The sequence below is a fragment of the Berghia stephanieae genome, chromosome 6 (assembly GCF_034508935.2).
Source record: "Berghia stephanieae isolate SIO BIC M18660-M18661 chromosome 6, UCSD_Bste_1.3, whole genome shotgun sequence".
NCBI lineage: Eukaryota > Metazoa > Mollusca > Gastropoda > Nudibranchia > Aeolidiidae > Berghia > Berghia stephanieae.
The window spans coordinates 19501226-19524254 of record NC_088365.1 but is presented as its reverse complement, the minus strand read 5'-3'; the positions used below and the strand labels follow the sequence as shown (position 1 = coordinate 19524254).

At 36.6% G+C, this 23029-nt stretch overlaps 1 protein-coding gene across 1 annotated transcript in view; it reads left to right on the top strand.

Moving 5' to 3' along the window:
- Positions 1-9586, top strand: part of LOC144974629 (uncharacterized) — a 131970-nt gene extending 122384 nt beyond the window's left edge. The window contains exons 4-6 of the mRNA XM_078917694.1: positions 4259-4433; positions 6311-6401; positions 7482-9586. Of these exons, the coding sequence (XP_078773820.1) occupies positions 4259-4433; positions 6311-6401; positions 7482-7982 (767 nt within the window). The 3' untranslated portion in view covers positions 7983-9586. The remainder of the gene's footprint in view (positions 1-4258; positions 4434-6310; positions 6402-7481) is intronic.
- Positions 9587-23029: the final 13443 nt, after the last annotated feature.

The window sequence follows — 23029 nt, the reverse complement described above, 5'->3', positions numbered from 1 at the left end:
TAGGGTTGTTTTTTTGTTTCTTGTTTTAAAAAAGATTTTTTTCTTTCAATCTAAGTCTAAGACTTGATTGAATTCTGACTCAATGCAAATCAACTTTGTTCCAACTCCTCAACTTCAAATTACAATGAACTTGTGCGCCCTTCCTTCTCTGTTAACCTACAGGTTATTGGATATGTAACTTTAATACATATATGTACGTCTACCACAATGTTAAACTAGCAATTTATCTAAATATCTTGCAATCGTCTTTGTAATAACTTTTCATTCTGGGTTACACATAAAAGTTAGCACTGTCGGGTTACAAAAGTACTTTGATGTTAAAAAGATCAGCATCCTGTCATCTTACTTATATATTGGCAGGTGTAAGATTTATTCATTTTGCAAGTCATCATCGTCACAGTTTCGCACCAACACCGAACCCACTCCACAGCATCTGGGGAGCAGACTCTTGGGTCATGGTCAGTGCAGCTGAGCGCATCCTGGCATTCTCTAAGGATGTCTGCTCTGGGCACCCACATGTACACAAGCTACTCTCAACCAGCCCCCACTTTTTCATGCTTCCAGTTGTTCTCACAAGTTTTGCCTGTGCTCTGTTCAGTGTTACCAATTCATTCCTGGGGAGCTCAGTTCCGTAGGACAGTTCTTCTCTCAGATCTCCAACAGCTTCATTTGCATGATTGTTCCACTCTCTCAACGTGGAACGCCTGTATACAGCTGCATGGTCAGGGTTGATGCTTTCTTCCATCGTGAAGCTCTTTCTCGACTTCAGTCTACTTGTCATTGGGCTGTGCCTTGGGTGCCTTGGTTCCATTTTCTATTCATATTTCTGGGCTTTGGAATCAGTGGCTCTTTGAATGTATGGAGGTGCAATGCCAGCCAGCCGATGGAGGACTGGAACTGCAGTCGGTTTCAAGTTACTCTAATGATCCGGCAGGTGTTATTTTGACATGGCAGGATCTTACTCAGACTGGTGAGACCTATTTGGCTGATGAATAGCAGAGGGCTACTATGGTTGTCCTGACTGTTTTCGGATCTGCTCCCCATGGCGTGTAAGTTTTTGCCTCTTTTCTTAGGAAGTTGTTTCTTGTGGCCACCTTTGCTTTTGTTTTCTTTGTGTTCTGAGAAAAGGACATTGTGCGGTCTACGGTAACACCGAAGTACATGGGAAATGTGTTTTTATCCAATATGTTCCCATTCCAGATGTTCAGTTTCCTGTTTTCTTTAGGCTTGGCGGTTCTTTAAATGGAAAGCACACACTTGAGTTTTTCCTGGGTTGGCAAGTGAGTTCTTTAAATGTGGCCTCAGAGAGTGGCTCCAGGACATCCGTTAGTCTCTCCTCAATGGTCTTGAAATCAGATGCCTGGGACACAAGACACAGATCATATAGAAACCCCCTGATGTTCTCAAAATGAGGTTGGTCGTTGGTATAAACGTTGAAAAGGATATGTGCAAGTACCGATCCTTGAGGGAGTCCGTTCTTTTGTGATCTGCTTTTCTTCCCATCCATTTCCACAAAAAAGTGACGGTTTGACATAAGGAATTTTATTATTGCAACTATTTTTGTGTTACGAGTTACCCTTGCAACCTTTAGGAGCAGTTTCCTATGATTTACTGTGTCATAGGCAGCTGCCAGGTCCACGAACACAGTTCATATAATTTGCTTGTTCTCGTAGAGATGACTCATCCTACCTCAATGGCGATAGGTCTGTATACTGATTTTGGAATGGGGTTGCCGACAGTTTTTGACATATCTGGAAGACACAAATGCAAGGTCTGGGTTGTAGCCTGTTCTCCAGCAAGCGCTTGGAAGGGATGCTTCATGCGTCATAGAAGAGTGTCAGATTATATTGGTCAGCCCATTCCTCAACAGTATCTCCATTTTTGTTGTTCTCATTGTATCCCATTTGGTGCTGTGGCAGTTAAAGTCACCTATCACAATCATTGGTTTCTCACTAATGGTGGATGTAACTGGCCACTTGAATGGCGTTGGTGGAGGTTTGTTGACAGTAATATGACATTGAAGTGTCTGCTTTCAATTCTGAGAATTTCCACCTCACTTACTGTCATGTCCTGGTTGTATGTCACTATTGTTTTGTCTTTGACTTTGGCGTAGTTAACGCTACCGTGAATGTTGCTTTCATGTTGTTTGACTAAATGCATGCCAGGGATGTTTAGTGCCACGGTCTTGTGCGTCTCTTGTAGTTGTAGACAGTACAGAGTTGCGTCGCTGGATTACTACAACACACACAACACCAACATTTTGCAAGTATCTTTAACACTTTTTTAAATCATTAATAAACGGTGATACTGACAACAACAATAATAATTGTTATTGTTATTATTATTATATTGTTATTATTATTATTATTATTATTATTATTATTATTTATTATTATTATTATTATTATTATTATTATTATTATTATTATTATTATTAGTAATAGTAGTAGTAGTAGTAGTAGAGGTCTTGTAGTAGAAATAGTAATAGTATCCGTTGGACCAAGTACATAAATATGAATATTTATACAGCGCATTTCTACAGATAGCCGTGAGCAATGCGCTTCAAAATGTTTCATATTTATCCCCCCACTTCAACAAGCCGTGTGCAACCATATTTCTTTGTCATACAGCCCGTTAGGCGACCCTTGTGTACTTAAACTGTCACTACACTAACCGCCATTTCTGTAGCCAGATACTCATTCAATCGAGTGGGGTAATGTGTGTATAATTTTTCACGATTAGTCACCCATCCTATTACTGATCACACTTAGCATTGGCATTGCTCGACTTTTGTGACAAGACGAAAACCGTACCGCTAAGCCATACGGTCCATTAGTTCTAGATAGTATAAAAGTCTATAGTTTTGTGGTATCAGTGGTTATAATACAGTAGTGGTAGTGCAGTTATAGTTATAGTGTAGAAGTAGTAGTTGTCTTCTGTCAAAAGGGTCATCTGAGCGAAGAGATAGGAGATAGATTCGAATTTACTCTCTTCATTACATTGACCGTATGCTTTGACTTTGATCATTTGATACGCTGTAAAAAAAAAAGTATGGTCCGCCTTAACCAAAGACAAGCAACCATCTTCGTTTCCCTGGACACAGATATGGTTTTGTTTACGGGAGGAGGGGGAACCATGATTATGGTTTTCCTATAAAATAAAAGAAGGGGTATTTTGGCGATAAAAAAATATGATCGTGGCCTCCCTAGCTATCTCAGACTCGGAGTAAACAGCTTGAATTTATTCGCGCCAACTTCAGTTTGCTGCCTTAGCAACATGTAAACAAAAAGTTGGTTGGATGCGCATGACATTACTAAAGGTCAATTGCAGCATAGTTCGGGTCATTTATAAAAAAATCTGGGTCACGTTTGATGTCAAATATCCGGTCACGTGATGTTGTTTATTTTATTGCACCAACTTTACTCTTCTATAGAACAGTAAAGGAAGGTGCCCCAAACGTAAACAATAACAAGTTGCTAGTGATTTCCGTTAGGGACCGGAAAAATTTACGCACAATATAGGTCTCCCAATTTTGTAGTTTGAGTTGTAGGCAATACACTTTCAGTATTGAAAATATGTTTACATAAAATCTAACAGTTGCAGAAATAATATTATAAGGCTAAATTATTATGAAAATCAGGCTCCGAATAATTCTCGTTTTGTTCACACCAGCGGAGTAATTTGCTCTGGTCTAAAAATAGATAGACTGTAACTTTTGATAAATTTTAGAAAATTTTACCTTTTGTTCCATAAAATATCCATATCTAGACATTATTTGATGCATGATCGAGTATTTATGAATATGTGTTTCTTTTGCCACCTAACAGCCAAATTTTAAAGGTTATTTTTTTCTATTATTTACATTGGAACGTGAGCTGTCAAGACAGGAACATGTGGTTTGCCACGTGCTTCTCGACCTTTGTTTACGTTTGGGACACCTTCCTTTACTCTTCTATAGATAGAAGTAACACAAATTTTAGAATAAACGAATACGAGTTTAACAAAGCTGCGAATCGCTGGAACACTTCCGTCTATAAATAGACTCAAAATGAAAATCCAAAACATGCAAACCTTTGAATTTGTTCTTTTTTTTTAAATTAATTTTTGTTTTGTTTTGTTTTGGGGTTGGTTTTGGGAAATTTTTGGCGCATGGCAGTTTGGGAGTATACTTTTATTCCCGACAGTTTCTCAATTGTTTCTATTTTCACCTGACAATAACTATGAGATGCCCCGTATCTTTCTTTTTTTCAATCTCCAGATATAGAGAATTTTGCCGAATGCGAGGCCAAAGCGAAAGTAGAGTATGAGCCTTGCGCGCAAGAGGCAAAAATTGAATTTGTCCAGAAGATCAACTTCCTGGAATCTGAAGTGGCCAATTGGCCGCCTGCACAGAAAAGTATGGCCACCAAACAACAGGTTGACATCGCTTGCACGTAAGTAGAGTTTAGGATATTCAGCAATACATGTGTGCGGCTATGTGGTCTTGTGGTATGCACTCGCTTTCGGATCGGAAGGTCCTGGATTCGAGCCTCGCGCTCGGCGCATAGTTGAGTCCTTGGAAAAGACTCTATGCTCATATTATCTCATCATACTTAGGTGTAAAATGAGTACTTGGCCGTTAACAGCGTTGTCTTTGCCCGAAAAATTGTAATTTGTAATCCTAACAGGCGTCATGTCCCGTCCTACATGTTAAATGTTGCTGTTGACCAGGGACCCCTTGTAAAGCGCTTTGAGCACATTTAGTGGATATTGCGCTATATAAAGCTCAATTTTTTAATTATTTTTTTTTAATTTCAGTTTTGAGTAGCTTTTTTGGTAGAGCGTTATGACACTGTTCTTGTGACTTGAAAGGTCTAAGATTAGGATCGTGGACGACATAAATAACAATGTGAAATTGAATGTAAATTTCAATTTAATTAGGAAAACAGATAAAAATGGACGTTTTCGTGTTTCCCCTTTATCAACAAACAGGCTGAATGAAACACTACAGATGAATGAGATTAGGTGGTAGTGGCGTTGTTTTCGTAATTAAATTGAAGCTTATATTCAATTTCACATTGTTATTTATTTCTTCGAGCTTCGAGCAGCAACATTTACATTTACACTGTGGGCCCGGCGATGCATATTATTTGAGTTCTTGAAAAGGCTTTTTACACACATTTCCCACCAAACTCATGTGTTATGGTTTTGTCTCCATCGAAGAAGATAAAATAGATGATAGTGTCTTACAAACACTGTGTAGCGTCCTGTGTTGTTATTGGTCGATCTTGGCCTGTGATCCCTTGTGCAGCGCCTAACCCTCTCCTTACCACACATAAGAAAATCGTCACATTCGTTACGATGCAACAGACAATTTTCTCATTCTGATTTCTCTTGTACACCACAAAATGTAAAGAATGCTTTGATTACAGCTATAAGTACTAAACACTGTGTTATAGAGCTCACTTGTTCCTTTTTTGTTTGGTAAGAAAAATCAATTCTTGTGTTGCGCGGGAGTGAATTTTCGGGGGAAATTCTAAAAATACTTGGTAAGGAGAGAGTTAACCCTCTCCTTACCAACTATAGGAAAATCGTCACATTCGTTACGATAAAACCAACACTTTTCTTATTCAAGTTTCTTTTGTACATCATAAAATGTAAAGAAAATGAACAGTATATTTAGAGCGTGTTTTGCTAAAGAGATTATCATTTATGTATCGCAATAATTTTACTGCTATTATTTCTGAGTGATAAAAAATGTATTTTTGTGTTAGATGGGTGTGGCGTTTTGTGAGAAATCCTGAAAATGGCTGGTGAGGAGAGAGTTAAGCACATTTGGCCACTACTGTGCTATATCACATATCATTTGTTTTTTGTGTTTTCTTGCATAATATATGAAGCTGGATTAAAGCTTTTTAAATGGAGTTCATGTCTTGCTATTCCTCTTGATTGAATAATGATGATGATGATGATGATGATGATGATGATGATGATGATGATGATGATGATGATGATGATGATGATGATGAAGAAGGTGATGGTGATGATAATGATGATGATGATGACGATGATGATGGTGATGATGATGACGACGACGACGATGATGATGATGATGACGATGATGACGACGACAATGATGATGATGATGATGGTGGTGGTGGTGATGGTTGTGGTGGTGGTGTTGGTTGTAGTGGTGGTGGTGGTGGTAGTAGTGATAATGATATTGGTGGCGGTGGTGGTGATGTAGACGGTGGACTCTTCATAACAATAGATTGTCGTAACGATTAATCCCCCCCCCCCCCCTGCATCCATCCATTTGTTTATCTCTCAGATTTACAACCGATATTATGAACTGCCTGCAGCATCCATTTGAACGGCACTGTCCCCGGAGAATGGCCCTCATCCTGAGGAAAACATTCGAGGTAGCTAATGGTTTATAAGGCTACGGACGACGTGCCCATATTTGCGGATCTGATAATCAAACACATAATAGGGAATGAGATTAGCGAAAGAGTAGCGTCCATTGATTTGACGTCATCCATAGTCTGTGACGTCACCGGCGGAAAAGTTATTAGAGAGAGAACGTCATGTTGGTTGTGCGCATGCGTCTCTCGTCCTTGTCACCCATAGTCTGTGACGTCACCGGCGGAAAAGTTATTAGAGAGAGAACGTCATGTTGGTTGTGCGCATGCCGCGTCTCTCGTCCTCGCGGAGTTACAGACTATGGGTGGCGTCCAATCAAGGGACGCTACTCTTCCGCTAATCTCATTCCCTATTATGGGCTTGATTAAACATTGTTGTGGTGAACAATTTCTTTGCGCTGGTTTTGGAGTAGATATTTCCATTGATCATAAAGATGTGAGATAGCAGGCCTATCCATGATACAGGGAATATCATAAACTGTCTGTATTTGTAAAGTCTTACCATCAAATCACACACAAACACACACACACACACACACACACAAACACACACGTGGCTCATATTTACTGAACCATGCAGAGCTTTGTTAAGACAGCAAGTCATACAATTAATTATTTAATTAATTACGCCTATTAGCTTTTGTTGTTGTTGCTGTTGATGGCGCTGGGTGTTTTCTTTGAGCTACCTGTTCTCTGTTTTTTGTGAGGCAGATTTAAAAAAAAATAAAGATTTTACAATTGCTTAATGTAAAAGTAATTTGATATAAATAAGTCCATAGTTTGTGTTGGGAAAGCGGACACTTATTTTTTTTTCATTTTCTTTTCATTTTTTCTCTAATTTTAAAGGGTTTATTTTTTATTTTTTTTTTTGGGGGGGGGGCGGGGGTTGGGCCATAAAAATTAATGCGTTTGCAGATGACGGATTATCATGGTGGATAAATGAGCATTCTGAGTATTCAAAGTAGATGAAATACTCTTGACATTTCACCATTTGCGGTAATAATTTTCTTTTTTTCTTCCTCTTTATTTTGTTAATTTAAATGAATTTCTTTTTCTTTTTTTTCTTTTTCTTATTTCCAGGATTTTATTCCTCCGGCATGTGCGAAGAGAGCTCAGAGGAGTGTTATATATACGGTTGGGAAACAAAAGCCGGGAATTGGAGGGTCCCATCATGGTGAATACCCGGATGTTGTGGATATCGTCAAGCAAGGAGACGGCAATAGTAACAACAACAACAATGACAACATCAACAATGGCGGTGGTTATGGCGTATCTGGAAAGGGGGACGTTAAGCCTGTCGACAAAAACGTTAAGACAGTTGATGAGGAGAACGTCAACGTCAACGACAACGGCAACAACGGCAAGGGAAAGGGGGGTAACAAGCTCACCGATTCTCCTGCAAATGTAGGGAATGTTGCTGAAGTAAGGGGGAGTAATTCTGGTGGTGACGGTGACGGTGACGAGGATGGACTTAAAGATGATAACAATGGTACTGCTCCAATTGGAGCTGGCTCTGGCAGCACGTTGCTGTCCATTGCTGTTGCTTTGGTGATGATGAAGATGAAGAATCTGGTGCTGTAATTATTGATAACTAAAGTGCATGATAGTTTTAGATGTTTAACTAACTGGATCAATGTAATATTGGCCAAATGTCACCCATCTCGACAATATGGTATTATGTGGGAATGAGAAAGATGGCGAAAATTTTGTTTTGTGTCAAAATGATAAAAATTAGAAAGTTTTTGAAATGTTTTTTTTTTAATCACTGTGGTCAATAAGGAGGTTTAATCATTTAAATGCCAAACTCTGGAAAGACTTAAATAACTTGGCCAGAAATCTCGTCCTTCGAATATAGATCGATAGTTGAGGACGAGATTTTTGGCCAATTTTTTTAATACGTGTCTTTCCGGAGTACGGTTGATATTTTAAGGACGAGTTTTCTGGTCAAATTTTTAATTACGTGTTTTTCCAGAGTGCGGTCGATATTTAAAGGACGATTTTTTGGCCAAAACTTAAAATATGTTGTTTGTTTTTTCAGAATACGGCAGTCAACTGGTTTATTTAACATACTTTTTTTTTTCTTTCGTCGACGTTTCTATAGCGGCTTGTGTTTTCCAAGGTGGAATTGCTGGCCCTACGCCTAACCCTCCTCCTTTCTCATCCGTGCTTATTGCCGGCACTGGCGGAGTTTTATTTAACTCAATGTTTATAGAATAAAGTCAATGTTGAGTTAAATCTATTATTTAACTCAATGTTTATATATTTAACTCAACATTGACTTTTAAGCACCTGGTACATCCCGACATAATACCATTCTGATGCGATGGGTCTCAAAAATCGATTTCAATGACTTGCTTGGTGCCAATGAGATGTATGCATCTGTGTGTGTTTGTGTGTGTGTTTGTATGTGAGTGCGCGCGTGTGTATGTATGCGTATTTGATTGATTGTGCGTGTGTGCGCGCGCATGCTGAGGATTTTAATTGTTGGACTTCTTCGCGTAGATCTTATAATTTTGTGCACTGTGCGTTATTACTTATTCCCATCTGAACACTCGTCAGGCCACGGCCATTTTTCAAAGACAAAAATGAAAATTTACTTGATGACCTCAACAATTTCCACAACTAGATATTTCCACTTCACATTAATTAAGTGATCTCACTGAAGGAGTGAATTTAACAAATAAAATGCCAACACATTGTGCATGCATGCAACTAGACCCGCTTTTTGCGTCACCGAGTTGTAATACAAATCCACTATGTGATTATCCATGTAAAATGATAAATGATCGATGTTACCTTTCTTGGCATTGTAACATTGTACCATTGTAACATTGTAACATTGTATGTAACATACGAAACCGATGAGTTATGTCCCTAAATGATTGATTAATTACTTAAATAGTTGGTGTTCTATTAACATATTTCTAACCTATCTATTTTTTTTATTTTGGTTGTTCTTCAATTTGTTGATGGTTTCCTACATTTGACTTATACGTAATGCAAATAATGTACCTGACATTTCTCTTACTTATCAACGACATGACATCATTTTTATCTTGACTTGTTATGACATTTATATACATTTTTATTTCTATATAAAATTATATTTAAGCATTCCTTTTTTATTTAGACAATGGCGATTATTATAAATTACATTCGAAATTTTGATTTACTTTATGTCCAACAATTGTTTTTGCATTTTTATAATTTTTTTTAGTTATAGCCAAATCTATCTATAGATAGTTCGAAGATGACGTCACTCAGGTCTTTGTTATTGTTTTTTGCCATCCGCGTTTATGAGTAATTCTCACTAAACTGTATGAACCAGACTATAAAAGTTCATGGTTACACATAGTTTTGTGTGTTGATCCGTTATACTTCCGGATGGCAATGTTTTGAGCTTCTTACCCAAGCGCATACTATCTATATTAATCGTAAATTTAGGCAAGGTTGTTATAGATAGTTCGAAGATGACGTCACTCAGGTCTTTGTTATTGTTTTGTTTTGGTTTTTTTTTTTTTTTTTTTTTTGCCATCCACGTTTATGAATACTTCTCACTAAACTGTATGAACCAGACTATACAAGTTCATGGATACACACAGTTTTGTGTGTTGGTCCACTATACTTCCGGATGGCAATGTTATGAGCTTCCTCGCCAAGCGCATACTATCTATAATAAGTACAAAAATTTCCTTTTGGATGAATAAAGTACATTATTATTATTATTATTATTATTATTATTATTATTATTATTATTATATTATTATTATTATTATTATTATTATTATTTATTATTATTATTATTATTATTATTAGTATTATTATTATTATATATTATTATTATATTATATATTATTATTATTATTATTATTATTATTATTATTATTATTATTATTATTATTATTATTATTATTATTATTATTATTATTATTATTATTATTATTATTATTATTATTATTATTTTTATCTATATTAATCGTAAATTTAGGCAAGGTTGTTATATTATTATTATGTAGTGGGAAGTAAATTTGCCTTGCGTAGGTGAATCTCATCTTGTAAAAGGAGGGGGAGGGGGGTGGTTTTCGAACCCCACTTTTCTTCCGGAGTTCCTCTTTTCGCGTGGGAGGACGACTTTCTCGTGTTACACTGGCCTGTGGGTAGTTGTCAATCTCACTCCTGTTAATTACTTCCGTTTCTTTTTTATTTATTTTGTTTGACTTTTTGTTTGACTTTTTTGGCTTTTTTATTTCGTTTTTTTCTTCTTTTTAAAAAAATAAATCTTTTGGAGTATAATTTGTCCTTGTAAATAATAATATTAATAATAATAATAATAATAATAATAATAATAATAATAATAATAATAATAATAATAATAATAATAATAATAATATATAATAATAATAATAATAATATATAATAATAATAATAATAATAATAATAATAATAATAATAATAATAATAATAATAATAATAATAATAATAATAATAATACAGTAATATCATCATATCAGATTGATGTCTTAGAACAAAGATAATAATATACTGGTCATGAGAGGACAGAGTGGACACTATTAGGATATTTGTCATAGAGAAGTTTCGTTCTTTTTAGCAAGATGACATTATAATACCTATAGATAGTATGCAGATGACGTCACTCAGGCCTTTGTTATTGTTTTTGCCATCCGCGTTTGTGAGTTGTTCTCACTAAACTGTATTAACCAGACTATAAAAGTTCATGGTTACACAGAGTTTGTGTGTTGGTCCGTTATACTTCCGGATGGCAATGTTGTGAACTCCTTGGCCAAGCGCATTCTATCTATAGGTCTAGTGTATTATGTATATAGATAGTATGCAGATGACGTCACTCAGGCATTTGTTATTGTTTTTGCCATCCGCGTTTGTGAGTTGTTCTCACTAAACTGTATTAACCAGACTATAAAAGTTCATGGTTACACAGAGTTTGTGTGTTGGTCCGTTATACTTCCGGATGGCAATGTTGTGAACTCCTTGGCCAAGCGCATTCTATCTATAGTTTGCTATTCGACAATTGAACCGATGATATGTTGCGTTTTATAATTAAACACTCAACTCTCTTCAGTTTGGAGATAAAGATAAAGGGAGTAAATCTGACTCATGAGTGAACAACACAAAACAAACGACGTTTCGGCCCTTGGCCTTTTTCAAGTAAACACAGAATACATGTATATTTATATTATATTGTCATAATAATATTGGCAATTTTTCATCTATATTATTATGACAATCTAATATAAATATACATGTATTCTGTGTTTACTTGAAAAAGGTCAAGGGCCGAAACGTCGTTTGTTTTGTGTTGTTCATGCATGAGTCAGATTTACTCCCTTTATCTTTATCTCCATTTGATTGACTCATTTAGGCACCTCTATTTATTATCTTCAATTTGGAGTAACTGATGAAGGCGTATTGACCAGTTATTAACTGCCAAACTCTAGAAAGACACTATATTAAAATTTGGCCACAAAATCCAACCCTTCAAACATCGATCTATTTAAATGACCCTGATCTTAGCAAAAACTCTCAAACCTGGGTCTCTATCAAAGACCTCGCGAGGTCCCAGGTTTGAGAGCTTTTGTCAAGACGAGGGTCATTTAAATCGATCAATATTTGAAGGACGAGTTTTCTGGCCATTTTCTTAAATACTCGTCTCCAGAGTACGACAGTTAACTGAATATAATAAATTTTACGTCTCGGGGTTTGTTTGTTTGTTTTTTAATCAATACTCAATATGAAGGTGTTGGGTTGGGTTGTTGTTTTTTCTAGGATCATCGTGTAATATATTTTTCGTATTCTTTAAATTTTGCTACCTAGTTTTTGGGGTCTTGTTTAAGTCTTTACTTACCCATCATTTTCAGCATTTTCCCAAAATAGCAGGCTTATTTATAGCAGAAAAGTTGATGATTTTAAACTCAAACATGCTCTCTACAAAACAACTTTATGTTCTTATTGATTAAACAAAGATCATTCTTCAAAGTTTTTGATATACAAAATCAATCGTAATAAGAAAAAATGTATATTGTTTCACAACAAATGTGACGATTTTGCCTTAGATGGTAAAGAAAGGGTTAAGAATCTGTGACCCATCGTCTCAAGTCAGTATTAAACCGGGATGCTGAATGAACCGGATGAGACGAATGGTAAAGTTTAAGGTCAATTATTGAAGAGAAACATAAAATTTAAGTCTTCTCTTCAGGACTTAAAGAAAGAAAAAAGTACTAGCACTTCAGAACCAATAAAGCCGATGAACCGGAATTAAAGCCGATTTCTATTGCGTGAAATGAACAATAGCAAGTGCTTGTTAATCTTTAGATAGAACGCAAGTCAATATCGCAAAGTACTTTCCGCCATGTCTAATTTTAACATCGCTGCTGTGTAGACAGGAAGGTCAGAAGAAAATCCTTGACTTTACCTGAGATTATGAGGAGGAGGAGGAGGAGGAGGAGGAAGGAGGAGGAGGAGGAGGAAGAGGAGGAGCAGGAGGAAGAGGAGGAGGAGGAGGAGGAGAAAAAGAAGAAGAAGAAGGTGTTAGAGGAGGAGGAGGAGGAGGAGGAGGAAGATGAGATGGGGGGAGGAGTGGATTGGGAGAAGGAGAAGGAGGAAAAGGAGGAAGAAGAGGAGGAGGAGGAAGGGGAAGAGGAGGAGGAGAATTCGTAACATTGATGTATTTGCATTATGATAATACAAAAGGTGGATTTATTCAATCCCATAACAGACAAAAACCAATAAACGAATATATCCTTTAATCGCTTTTAAGTTTCCATAAATAACTAATCTCAGATTTGAAAATTCTTCTTGATACAAATTGTTGTTGTCATAAATTTAACTGACCGCTTATTTCTATGCAATTGTGAATTTGTACAATACGTGCTTTTGTATCAATATTCTTTGCTTTGTTCGTTTCTCGCTTTTGTATTTTTTTTTTTTGTATCTCCATTAACCACGTTTATTTAATTTTAGTTTTCAATACTAAAAATTTGGCCATACTAATCAATGAATGTTTTGTTTTTGTTACGTTTTTTACATCATTTAGATTATTTTTCTCAGTCCCGATGGCACAGTGGTAGAGCAATTGCTTCACAAACAAAAATGACCAGTATCAATCCCGGGTGCTTTCAAAATTGTGTATGTTCTCCACACACACCCCCCCCCCCCCCCCCCACCCCAAACTCCTCCCTTCCTCTCTCTCCACCCAGCAGGGATAGGGTTGCTGTTTCTGTCAAGGTAACTTGCGTCCTCAAGGGTAGCAAACAAATGCCAATCTCCATAATTTATGCTACAGAAAACTGAAATAAACTCCGGTTCTGCGGGCCATTTAGTGGTGAACGTTTACCTGTATCTCATTTACTTTGAAATATATTTTTTTTCTTTCGCCTAGTCTTGTAAAATTTAATCCATCGGTGATAATAGCTACACTTCCCGCGTTTAGCTGTAAAAGAAGAGAGCAATAATTTATTTCAATTTGTTGGTCTCATGCCTCTCGATGGTTCTAACCGTTTTTTTGTTTTAGGCCGATTTGAATCACAACGACTTTTCTTTCAATCAGACCTGATATTATTAGGTTAGAGCATTATCAAAGCCCGCCTGGAAAGAGTTAAGATCTCGTTTTAATGCTTTGTCCTTGTTTTGTTTTGTTTTTCGTTTGTATGTTTGTTTGTTTTTGTTTTTGACTGGTGTTTTTTTTTTTAGTTTGTTTATTTGGGAGTGGGGTTTGCATGTTTTTAAGTTGAGGGTGTTTTTTTAAAATGTATTTTTGTTTTTCTTTTATTTGATTATTTTTGCTGTTGATTTTTCTTTTCTTTTTCCTTTTTAAGATATTTTTTTTTTTTTGTATATTTTTTCTTTTAACGGAAGTCAAAGTGAAGTAATAACAAATTATACTAAAGACATTTGACTGCCATTTTGTTGAAATTTAAAAAATTGATTTTCTGATTGTCCTCTTTTATTTATTTATGCTTTAGCGAATTGCCTATTTATTTCATAAAAGTGAGTGGAGCAGCAGGCACTTATGTTTATAACAACAAGAGATGAAGTGAGTAGGAAAGTGCCAGAAGACAATTGAGAATAAATATTTCGCGGCGGTGATGGGGGTTTGAACCCGCGACTTTACTGGTACGACAACTCCGCCTGGCCGGGGAGATCGTGACTCTATCGTATGAGCTATCCACATCGTGGAATTGATACGGTAGAGTCACGCTCTCCCCGGCCAGGCGGAGTTGTCGTACCAGTAAGGTCGCGGGTTCAAACCCCCATCACCGCCGCGAAATATTTATTCTCTATTGTCTTCTGGCACTTTCCTACTCACTTCATCTCTTGTTGTTATGCCCATTTATAGGGAATGAGAGTAGCGGAAGAGTAGCGTCCCGTGATTGGACGTCACCGGCGGAGAAGTTATTAGAGAGAGAACGTCATATTGGTTTTGCGCATGCGTCTTTCGTCCTCGCTTCCGGTGAAATCGACATGAGACACTTCACCGAAAGCGAGGACGAGAGAGACGCATGCACAAAACCATGTTGACGTTCTCTCTGTAAGGTGACGTCCAATCAAGGGACGCTACTCTTCCGCTAATCTCATTCCCTATTGCAGTGTTTGTTCCGTGTCTAACACTTGTTCTACCAGTCTTGAATCGATATCTCTCTCCAAAAATAAAAATGATTCACTGTGGAATTACAACTAATAATTTCATTTTAAATTAACTGTAATGTACTTTGTTGCTTATTTTCTTAAACCGTTCATTTAATTAAAACGGTGAAATTAAAAGCATCGGTGGTTATATTATTATATTATTTTTTGAAGCGAATATCTCCTAGCTTATTAAATAGTTTTTTGTCATGTATCAAATTATGAGAATAAATTTATTATTTGTTGAGTGAATTTTCACAACTTTTTCCCAATCGTAAGAATATTATTGAGTTTAAAAAGGGGAGATCGAAATTGGAAAATTTGATTCCGGTACCAAATGTTGTCTGTCTGATGTTACAGCTGAGACCATGGGTTGGTTGGAATGGGGGAGGGGGAGGGGTCATGAATGGTCCAAACTATCGTACATCAACAAAACTAAAACACTTTTGTTAAAAATTGAGCTTTATATAGCGCAATATCCAGTAAATGTGCTCAAAGCGCTTTACAAGGGTCCCTAGTCAACAGCAACATTTAACATGTAGGACGGGACATAACGCCTGTTAGGCGATATTACAATTTTTCGGACAAAGACAACGCTGTTAACGGCCAGGTACTCATTTTACACCTGAGTATGGTGAGAGAATGTGAGTAAAGAGCCTTTTCCAAGGACTCAACTATGCGCCGCGCGCGAGGCTCGAATCCAGGACCTTCCGACCCGAAAGCGAGTGTCATACCACTAGACCACATAGCCGCATAGATCAGAATACTTGTTATTCAAATAAGTGAGCCATCGTCTCAAAACGATAACATGTTGGAGACAACACGTACATATTTGCAGGTTTGATAACCCTAATTGTTATGGGCTCATTGTTGAAATGGAAATACAGTAGGCTACTCTCAAACCAACCGCAAACTCTGTCCCATTACAATGATGTTAATTAAGTCAAGCCCATGATTATTGTGTTCGGATATTAGACCTGCTAGTACATAATATGTGCATCTCTGAGTGTCGGGGTGATTCATCATCTTAAAATTGAATTTCTATAGTGAATGAGATTAGCGGAAGAGTAGCGTCCCTTGATTGGACTTCACCTTACAGAGAGAACGTCAACATGGTTTTGCGCATGCGTCTCTCTCGTCCTCGCTTTCGGTGAAGTGTCTCCGGAAGCGAGGACTAGAGACGCATGCGCACAGCCAACATGACGTTCTCTCTCTAATAACTTTTCCGCCGGTGACGTCCAAATCAAGGGACGCTACTCCTCCGCTAATCTCATTCCCTATATAAAAAATAGAGGATTTGGGGTCTTTAATTCATTCGTCATTTGTAGAAGAATGAATAGTTTTCTAATGAGAAAATGTTTTAAAGTTTGAATTTACTTACACATCAAATTAGGAAACAAGGGAGCAGACACTGGTATAGGGAATGAGATTAGCGGAAGAGTAGCGTCCCTTGATTGGACGTCACCCATAGTCTGTGACGTCACCGGCAGAAAAGTTATTACAGAGACAACGTCATGTTAGTTGTGCGCATGCGTCTCTCGTCCTCGTGGCAGCGAGACGAGAGACGCATGCGCACAACCAACATGACGTTCTCTGACGTCACAGACTATGGGTGACGTCCAATCAAGGGACGCTACTCTTCCGCTAATCTCATTCCCTATAAGATAAAGATCTGAACATTGTATATGAAAGGTGTCAGACAAATAAAGAAAGTAAAATACAAGAAGAAAAAGACCATCCCAAAAAATAAGTCTACCTCGACTTGGGATCGAACCTCAGACCTTCTGATTACCGGTCAGACGTGCTACCATCAATGGTTACCATTCGTTAATGTTAGCACGTCTGACCGGTAATCAGAAGGTCTGAGGTTCGATCCCAAGTCGAGGTAGACTGATTTTTTGGGAATGGTCTTTTTTTTTTCTTGTATTTTTCTTTCTTGTTGTGTCTGGCACCTTTCATACACAATTGTTCAGAATTTACTGACATACATTCAGATCATTCCGGCACATGTTGATTGTTTAAATAACACACAATTTGTCAAAAAGATTTCATCCGAGACCACTTTAAAGTCTCTTAACTCACTCAATCCTAGAGATTTTTGCTGCTTTGCAAAATAAGAAAAAAATGTATAAAAAATGAGCATGTGCATAGATAGTTTTATTCAACTACCATTGGCATTTGAAAATTAAGAACATTAGCTTTGATACTACGCCTATAATTTGTCTCAGGGAAAATGTAATAAATAGTCATGGGGTAAAAGTATCCCCGGGTATACTACGGATATAGTCGGTGTTAGGGTTGAGTGAGTTAAACGAGAATTTGACAAGCTGGAGGTCGTAATATTCTATTGATATTTGAAGCCGAAATTCCTTGTGGCTAAAAATGTCCATAAAGTGTTTTGTCAACGAATAGTTGCATAGTTTATCATTTTTTACGAAAAACGATTGTAATAATTGAAAACCCTTAATATATTAGTCTGCACAGAAATAGACTTGCTGCTTATTGACAATTCAGGGAAAATGAGGGGGAAAAAAAAGTGGGGAGGGGGGGGGATTGAGTAAATCAAGATTAAAAGTTGTCTTTCAAAGTCATCTATAAACCATGTAGCTGGAGCCTATCCCGGTCTCTGTGGCGTTGAAGGGACATTACACATTTCTTGTTATCCAATTGAGAGGTTACTAGTCCATCGAAAGTACTTAAGTAACCACCTGATCGAAAGGACCTAGCTAAACATTCACTGCAAAGGTGGAAAGAGGCTCAGAAAAAATCTAGTTTGCGCCAAGGAGTCCATACCCTAATTTTTTTTTTTTAATGAAAAAAACTGATTAGAAATGTAAAAGTGATGGTGATAGTGGTAGTGATAATGGTAATGGTGGTGGTAACGGTGATGATTGGGGTAGTAGTGATGATGGTAATATTATTATTGTTATTGTTATTATTATTGATATTTCTTTTCTTTTCTTTTCTTCTTCTTTTCTTCTTCTTCTTCTTCTTCTTCTTTATTATTATTATTATTATTATTATTATTATTATTATTATTATTATTATTATTATTATTATTATTATTATATTATTATCATTATAGTATTATTATATTATTATTATTATTATTATTATTATTATTATTATTATTATTATTGTACGTATTGATGGTATTACGATTGTTGTATTTTCGTGTGGTGTATCGGTTTATTTTTTGGTTCCATTTACCTTTTTTTTCCCCACTTTCATGTATGTTGTCCTCAAATTGTTGATTTATTGGCGAAAGCCTAAGATTGAATAAACTTTGAAACTTTGAAACCTAACCCTAACCCTAACCCTTACCCCAATCCTAACCCTAAACCAGTTCATTACTGTAAGAGGTGATTACTTTTACAAACAAAGTAAATGGGACACGCTCAAAATCAACTTAGTCTATGGAATGGAAATGACCAAGATGAAAATGTTATGTGTTATCATATCCAGACTATAAAAGTTCATGATTACACATAGTTTTGTGTGTTGGTCCGTTATACTTCCGGATGGCAATGTTATGAACTTCTAAGCCAAGTGCATACTATCTGTATCCATACAGAGTGTTGGTTTATCTAAATAAATAGTTCGATTTTTTGTGTCGTGGCAAGGAAAGCTTTTGTTTGTTTGTTTTTTTGTGTTTTTGTTTTGTTTTGTTTTTGTCAGTACAGAATTTTTGTAAAAAATTGGGTGGATCCGAAACGTTCGGAAAATAGGGTATGGAGACTGGATAGCTCAGTCGGTAGTTCTCCCCCACTCTCTCTCTTTCTCTCTCTCTCCCTCTCTCTCTCTCCCTCTCCCCCCTCTCTCTCTCTCTCTCCCCTCTCTCTGTCTCTTTCTCTCTCTCCTCTCTCTCTCTCTCTCTCTTTCTCTCTCTCCCTCTCTCACTCTCTCTCTCTCACTCTCTCTCTCTTTCTCTCTCTCTTTCTCTCTCTCTCTCTCTCTCTCCCTCTCTCTCTGTCTCTCTCTCTTTCTCTCTCTCTCTCTCTCTCTCTCTCTCTCTCTCATACCACTAGACCACATAGCTGTACTTAGGTTAGTACCAGCTGTTGTACCAGTCTAACAATATTCGCCACTGCTTATTGAATTTATCACCAACTTATTATCATTGATAGTTTATTCGTCATTGTCCTACTCGTATTATCATTGTCACCATCATCTTTATTTGCCATCCCCACTATCATTATACTTACTACCGTCACTATCAATAATCCCCAACACTCTGACCACCACCTCTTCATTGATTCATCTCTTCCTCTTCCTCCTCCTCCTCGTCATCATCATCATAATCATCATCATCATCATCATCATCATCATCATCATCATCATCATCATCATCATCATCATCATCATCACATCATTACCACCACCATCATCATTATGCTCATCACCATCGTCACCATCGTTATCACAATAAACGCGAGCCAAAATATTTCTTCAAATTTATTGTCAACTAATTAATTGTGTTCCATACATTTTAATACGTGTAATATTTGTATCAATTACACCCTATTTCCCTTCAGTGTCAGTTGTTTACGATTTAGTTTTAATCAATATCAATTTATTATGATGAATAATTTGTTCCTTTGCACAAATCATGTTTTTATGTATTTGCTAATGACGCTTCAGAAATAAATACAGTACATTCAAATAGCTTTTAATTTTATTACTTTATTGAGCTTTGATATAGAGGAATATCCACTAAGTGTGCTCAAAGCGCTTTACAAAGGGTCCCTGACCAACAACAACACGTAACATGTAGAACGAGATATGACGCCTGTTAGGAGATATTACAATTTTTTTTCCGTCAGAGACAACGCTGTTGACAGCCTGGTACTCATTTCACACCTGAGTACGGTGAGAGAATGTGAGTAAAGTGTCTTTTCCAAGGACTAACTATGCGCCGAGCGAGGCTCGAACCCAGGGCCTTCCTATCCGAAAGCGAGTGTCATACCACAAAACCACATAGTCACATTTGTTTTGATGAGTTGATCGACGCTATGTGAGGGTTGTTTTTTTTTCAAGCTTAGAAGTTTTTATCTTTAAAACGAATGGTTGTATTGCAGTGGAATTTTGCATGGCAATAGACTTCAACAGTCTTGACGTCACTTCCCTCGTAATGACGCATAGTAACTTAGCAACTGGTTCTAAACTATCGGAACAATGGCGGCTGTCCTTATGAAATACTTCTCCGACGATCATACAAGTGTATCCAAAGGAGAAAGGCATTATAAATCTGATCATATTTTGACTTTTATACAGTCTGATCACATGACATGTGAAAAAGTTCTAGACAGCCTGACGAATAAAAAGTACCGATTTTCTTTGTTTAGAACCAAGCTGCTGGGCGGACGTGACATCAGACTATTGAATCCAATTACATATACCCACAACTAAAGAACTTTTTTTTTTCGAATTGTATATTCATGAATAAAAAATTCTTCCTCTTAGAAGTTAGATTAAAAAATAACTCAAACTCAAGCAGGGATTTTTAAAATTTATTCTTTACAGTACAGCAAGTTCCAAAATGTGAGCCTTTGCCTCAAAACGGTATTAAGTCGGGATAGTTAAGATGTTGAAAATTGAATTTATAGTCAGAAATATCAGACTTGTGTTGAGTTTGTATGTTTTATTGAGGAGAATGGATGCCATATTTTAGGGTGCTAATGCCAACATTTTATATTTTTGATCAGTTTAACATTTAATTCTGCTTTTAAGAATATGGTTCGTTCCGACATAATACCGTTTTGAGACGATGGGTTACAAATGATATTCCACATTCTGTTGTTTTGTTTTTTAACAAAACATTACCGTGAACATTCACTCAACTCACGTGCGCCTCATACAAAATTCACAATACAAGTGTCTACCTTTTTATGTACACAGATCACGATCATTGTCATATTTGTCATACATTTATTCATTCATAAAATCAGAGGCGTTAACTCACTCAATCCTGGAGATTTTTGCTACTTTTCAAAATTGGAAAAAAAAATGTTTTAAAAATGAGCATGTACACAGATAGTTTTATTCAACTACCATTAACATGTAAAAACTAATAACATTAGATTTTATATAATTTGTCTCCTCCTCTATAGGGAATGAGATTAGCGGAAGAGTAGCGTCCCTTGATTGGAAGTCACGATCGGAAAAGTTATTAGAGAGAGAACGTCATGTTGGTTGTGCGGCATGAGACACTTCACCGAAAGCGAGGACGAGAGAGACGCATGCGGCGTAAAACCATTTTGACGTTCTCTCTGTAAGGTGACGTTCATTTAAGGGACGCTGCTCTTCCGCTTATCTCATTCCTATAATTTGTCTCATAAAAATGTAATAAATATGCCTGGGCTAAAAGAAACCGGGGTAAACTACGGATATAGTCGGTGTTAGGGTTGAGTGAGTTAATGTAATTTCATTTGCTTCTTTGACATCCAAACTTTCCTTTCCGATAATGGATTTGAAATGCAATATAGATAGTATGCGCTTGGCTAAGAAGCTCACAACATTGCCATCCGGAATATAACGGACCAACACACAAAACAGTGTATCCATGAACGTTTATAGTCTGGTTAATACAGGTTAGTGTGAATCACTCACAAACGTGGATGGCAAAAAATAATAACAAAGACCAGAGTGACGTCATCTTCATTCTATCTATAGATAGTTCGAAGATGACGTCACTCAGGTCTTTGTTATTGTTTTTTGCCATCCGCGTTTATGAGTAATGCTCGCTGAACTGTATTAACCTGACTATAAACGTTCATTGATACACAGTTTTGTGTGTTGGTCCGTTTTACTTCCGGATGGCAATGTTATGAGCTTCTTCGTCAAGCGTATACTATCTATATAGCGCAATATCTTCGGCGTACTAATTAAAATGAATAGGTTGCATAAAGGTGGCATAACTATTTCAGTAAAATTATGTATAGGCAGTATATAACATGCATTATCGATACGAGAAAATATTATCTTATAAAAATCACTGTGTACGTGTGTGATTATCTAGCAAAACCAATTGGATGTCGGAAAAATTCGAATCCCATAATATTTCAATAGAAACACTATTTCTTGATAAAATGAAGTTTGAATTTTGTAATTATCTCTATTAAGGCCGAAGGTATTCACATTACAAGGGAAGGGGTCTTTTTTTAATAAATATTTTAAAACGCAGAAAATCGCTTTTAAAGACAAGACATGCATATTTATTACGATTCGATAGAACTCAGAAATGTTTTAAAAATTAAATTGTCTATAAGCTTCAAACTGTAAAATACTTTCATAAGAATATATTTGAATGGATAATAAAAACGATGAAATGAAAAACCAAAAGCCATGCAGACAACGATTGTCTACCTTTACGAGCTCATATCTCAATACTAGTACTAGCTCGTGAGACAACAGACGGGTTTTGTCAAATCAGCACATATGTGACTCATCGTCTCAAAACGGTATTATGTCGGAACGGACGAGATGCTTAGAAGCCGAATTAAATGTTAAACTGGTCAAAAATATATTTTGTTGGCATTAGCACCCTAAAATATGATTGCCATTCTCCTCAATAAAACATACAAACTCAACACAAGTCTGATATTTCTGGCTGTAAATTCAAATTTCAACAACTTAACCAACCCGACTTAATACCGTTTTGAGGCGAAGGGTCACATATTAAACTGTTTCCCTTCTAGCTGAGAATACCAACCAATGTAAATGCAAAGTTCCAAAGTTCACACTTAATTTAGGACAAATGTGACCCTTGGCCTCAAAACGGTATTAAGTCAGGATAGTTAAGATGTTGAATATTGAATTTATAGCCAGAAATATCAGACTTGTGTTGAGTTTGTATGTTTTATGGGGAGAATGGATGCCATATTTTAGGGTGCTAATGCCAACAATTTATATTTTTGACCAGTTTTAACATTTAATTCGGCTTTTAAGCATCTGGTTCGTTCCGACATAAT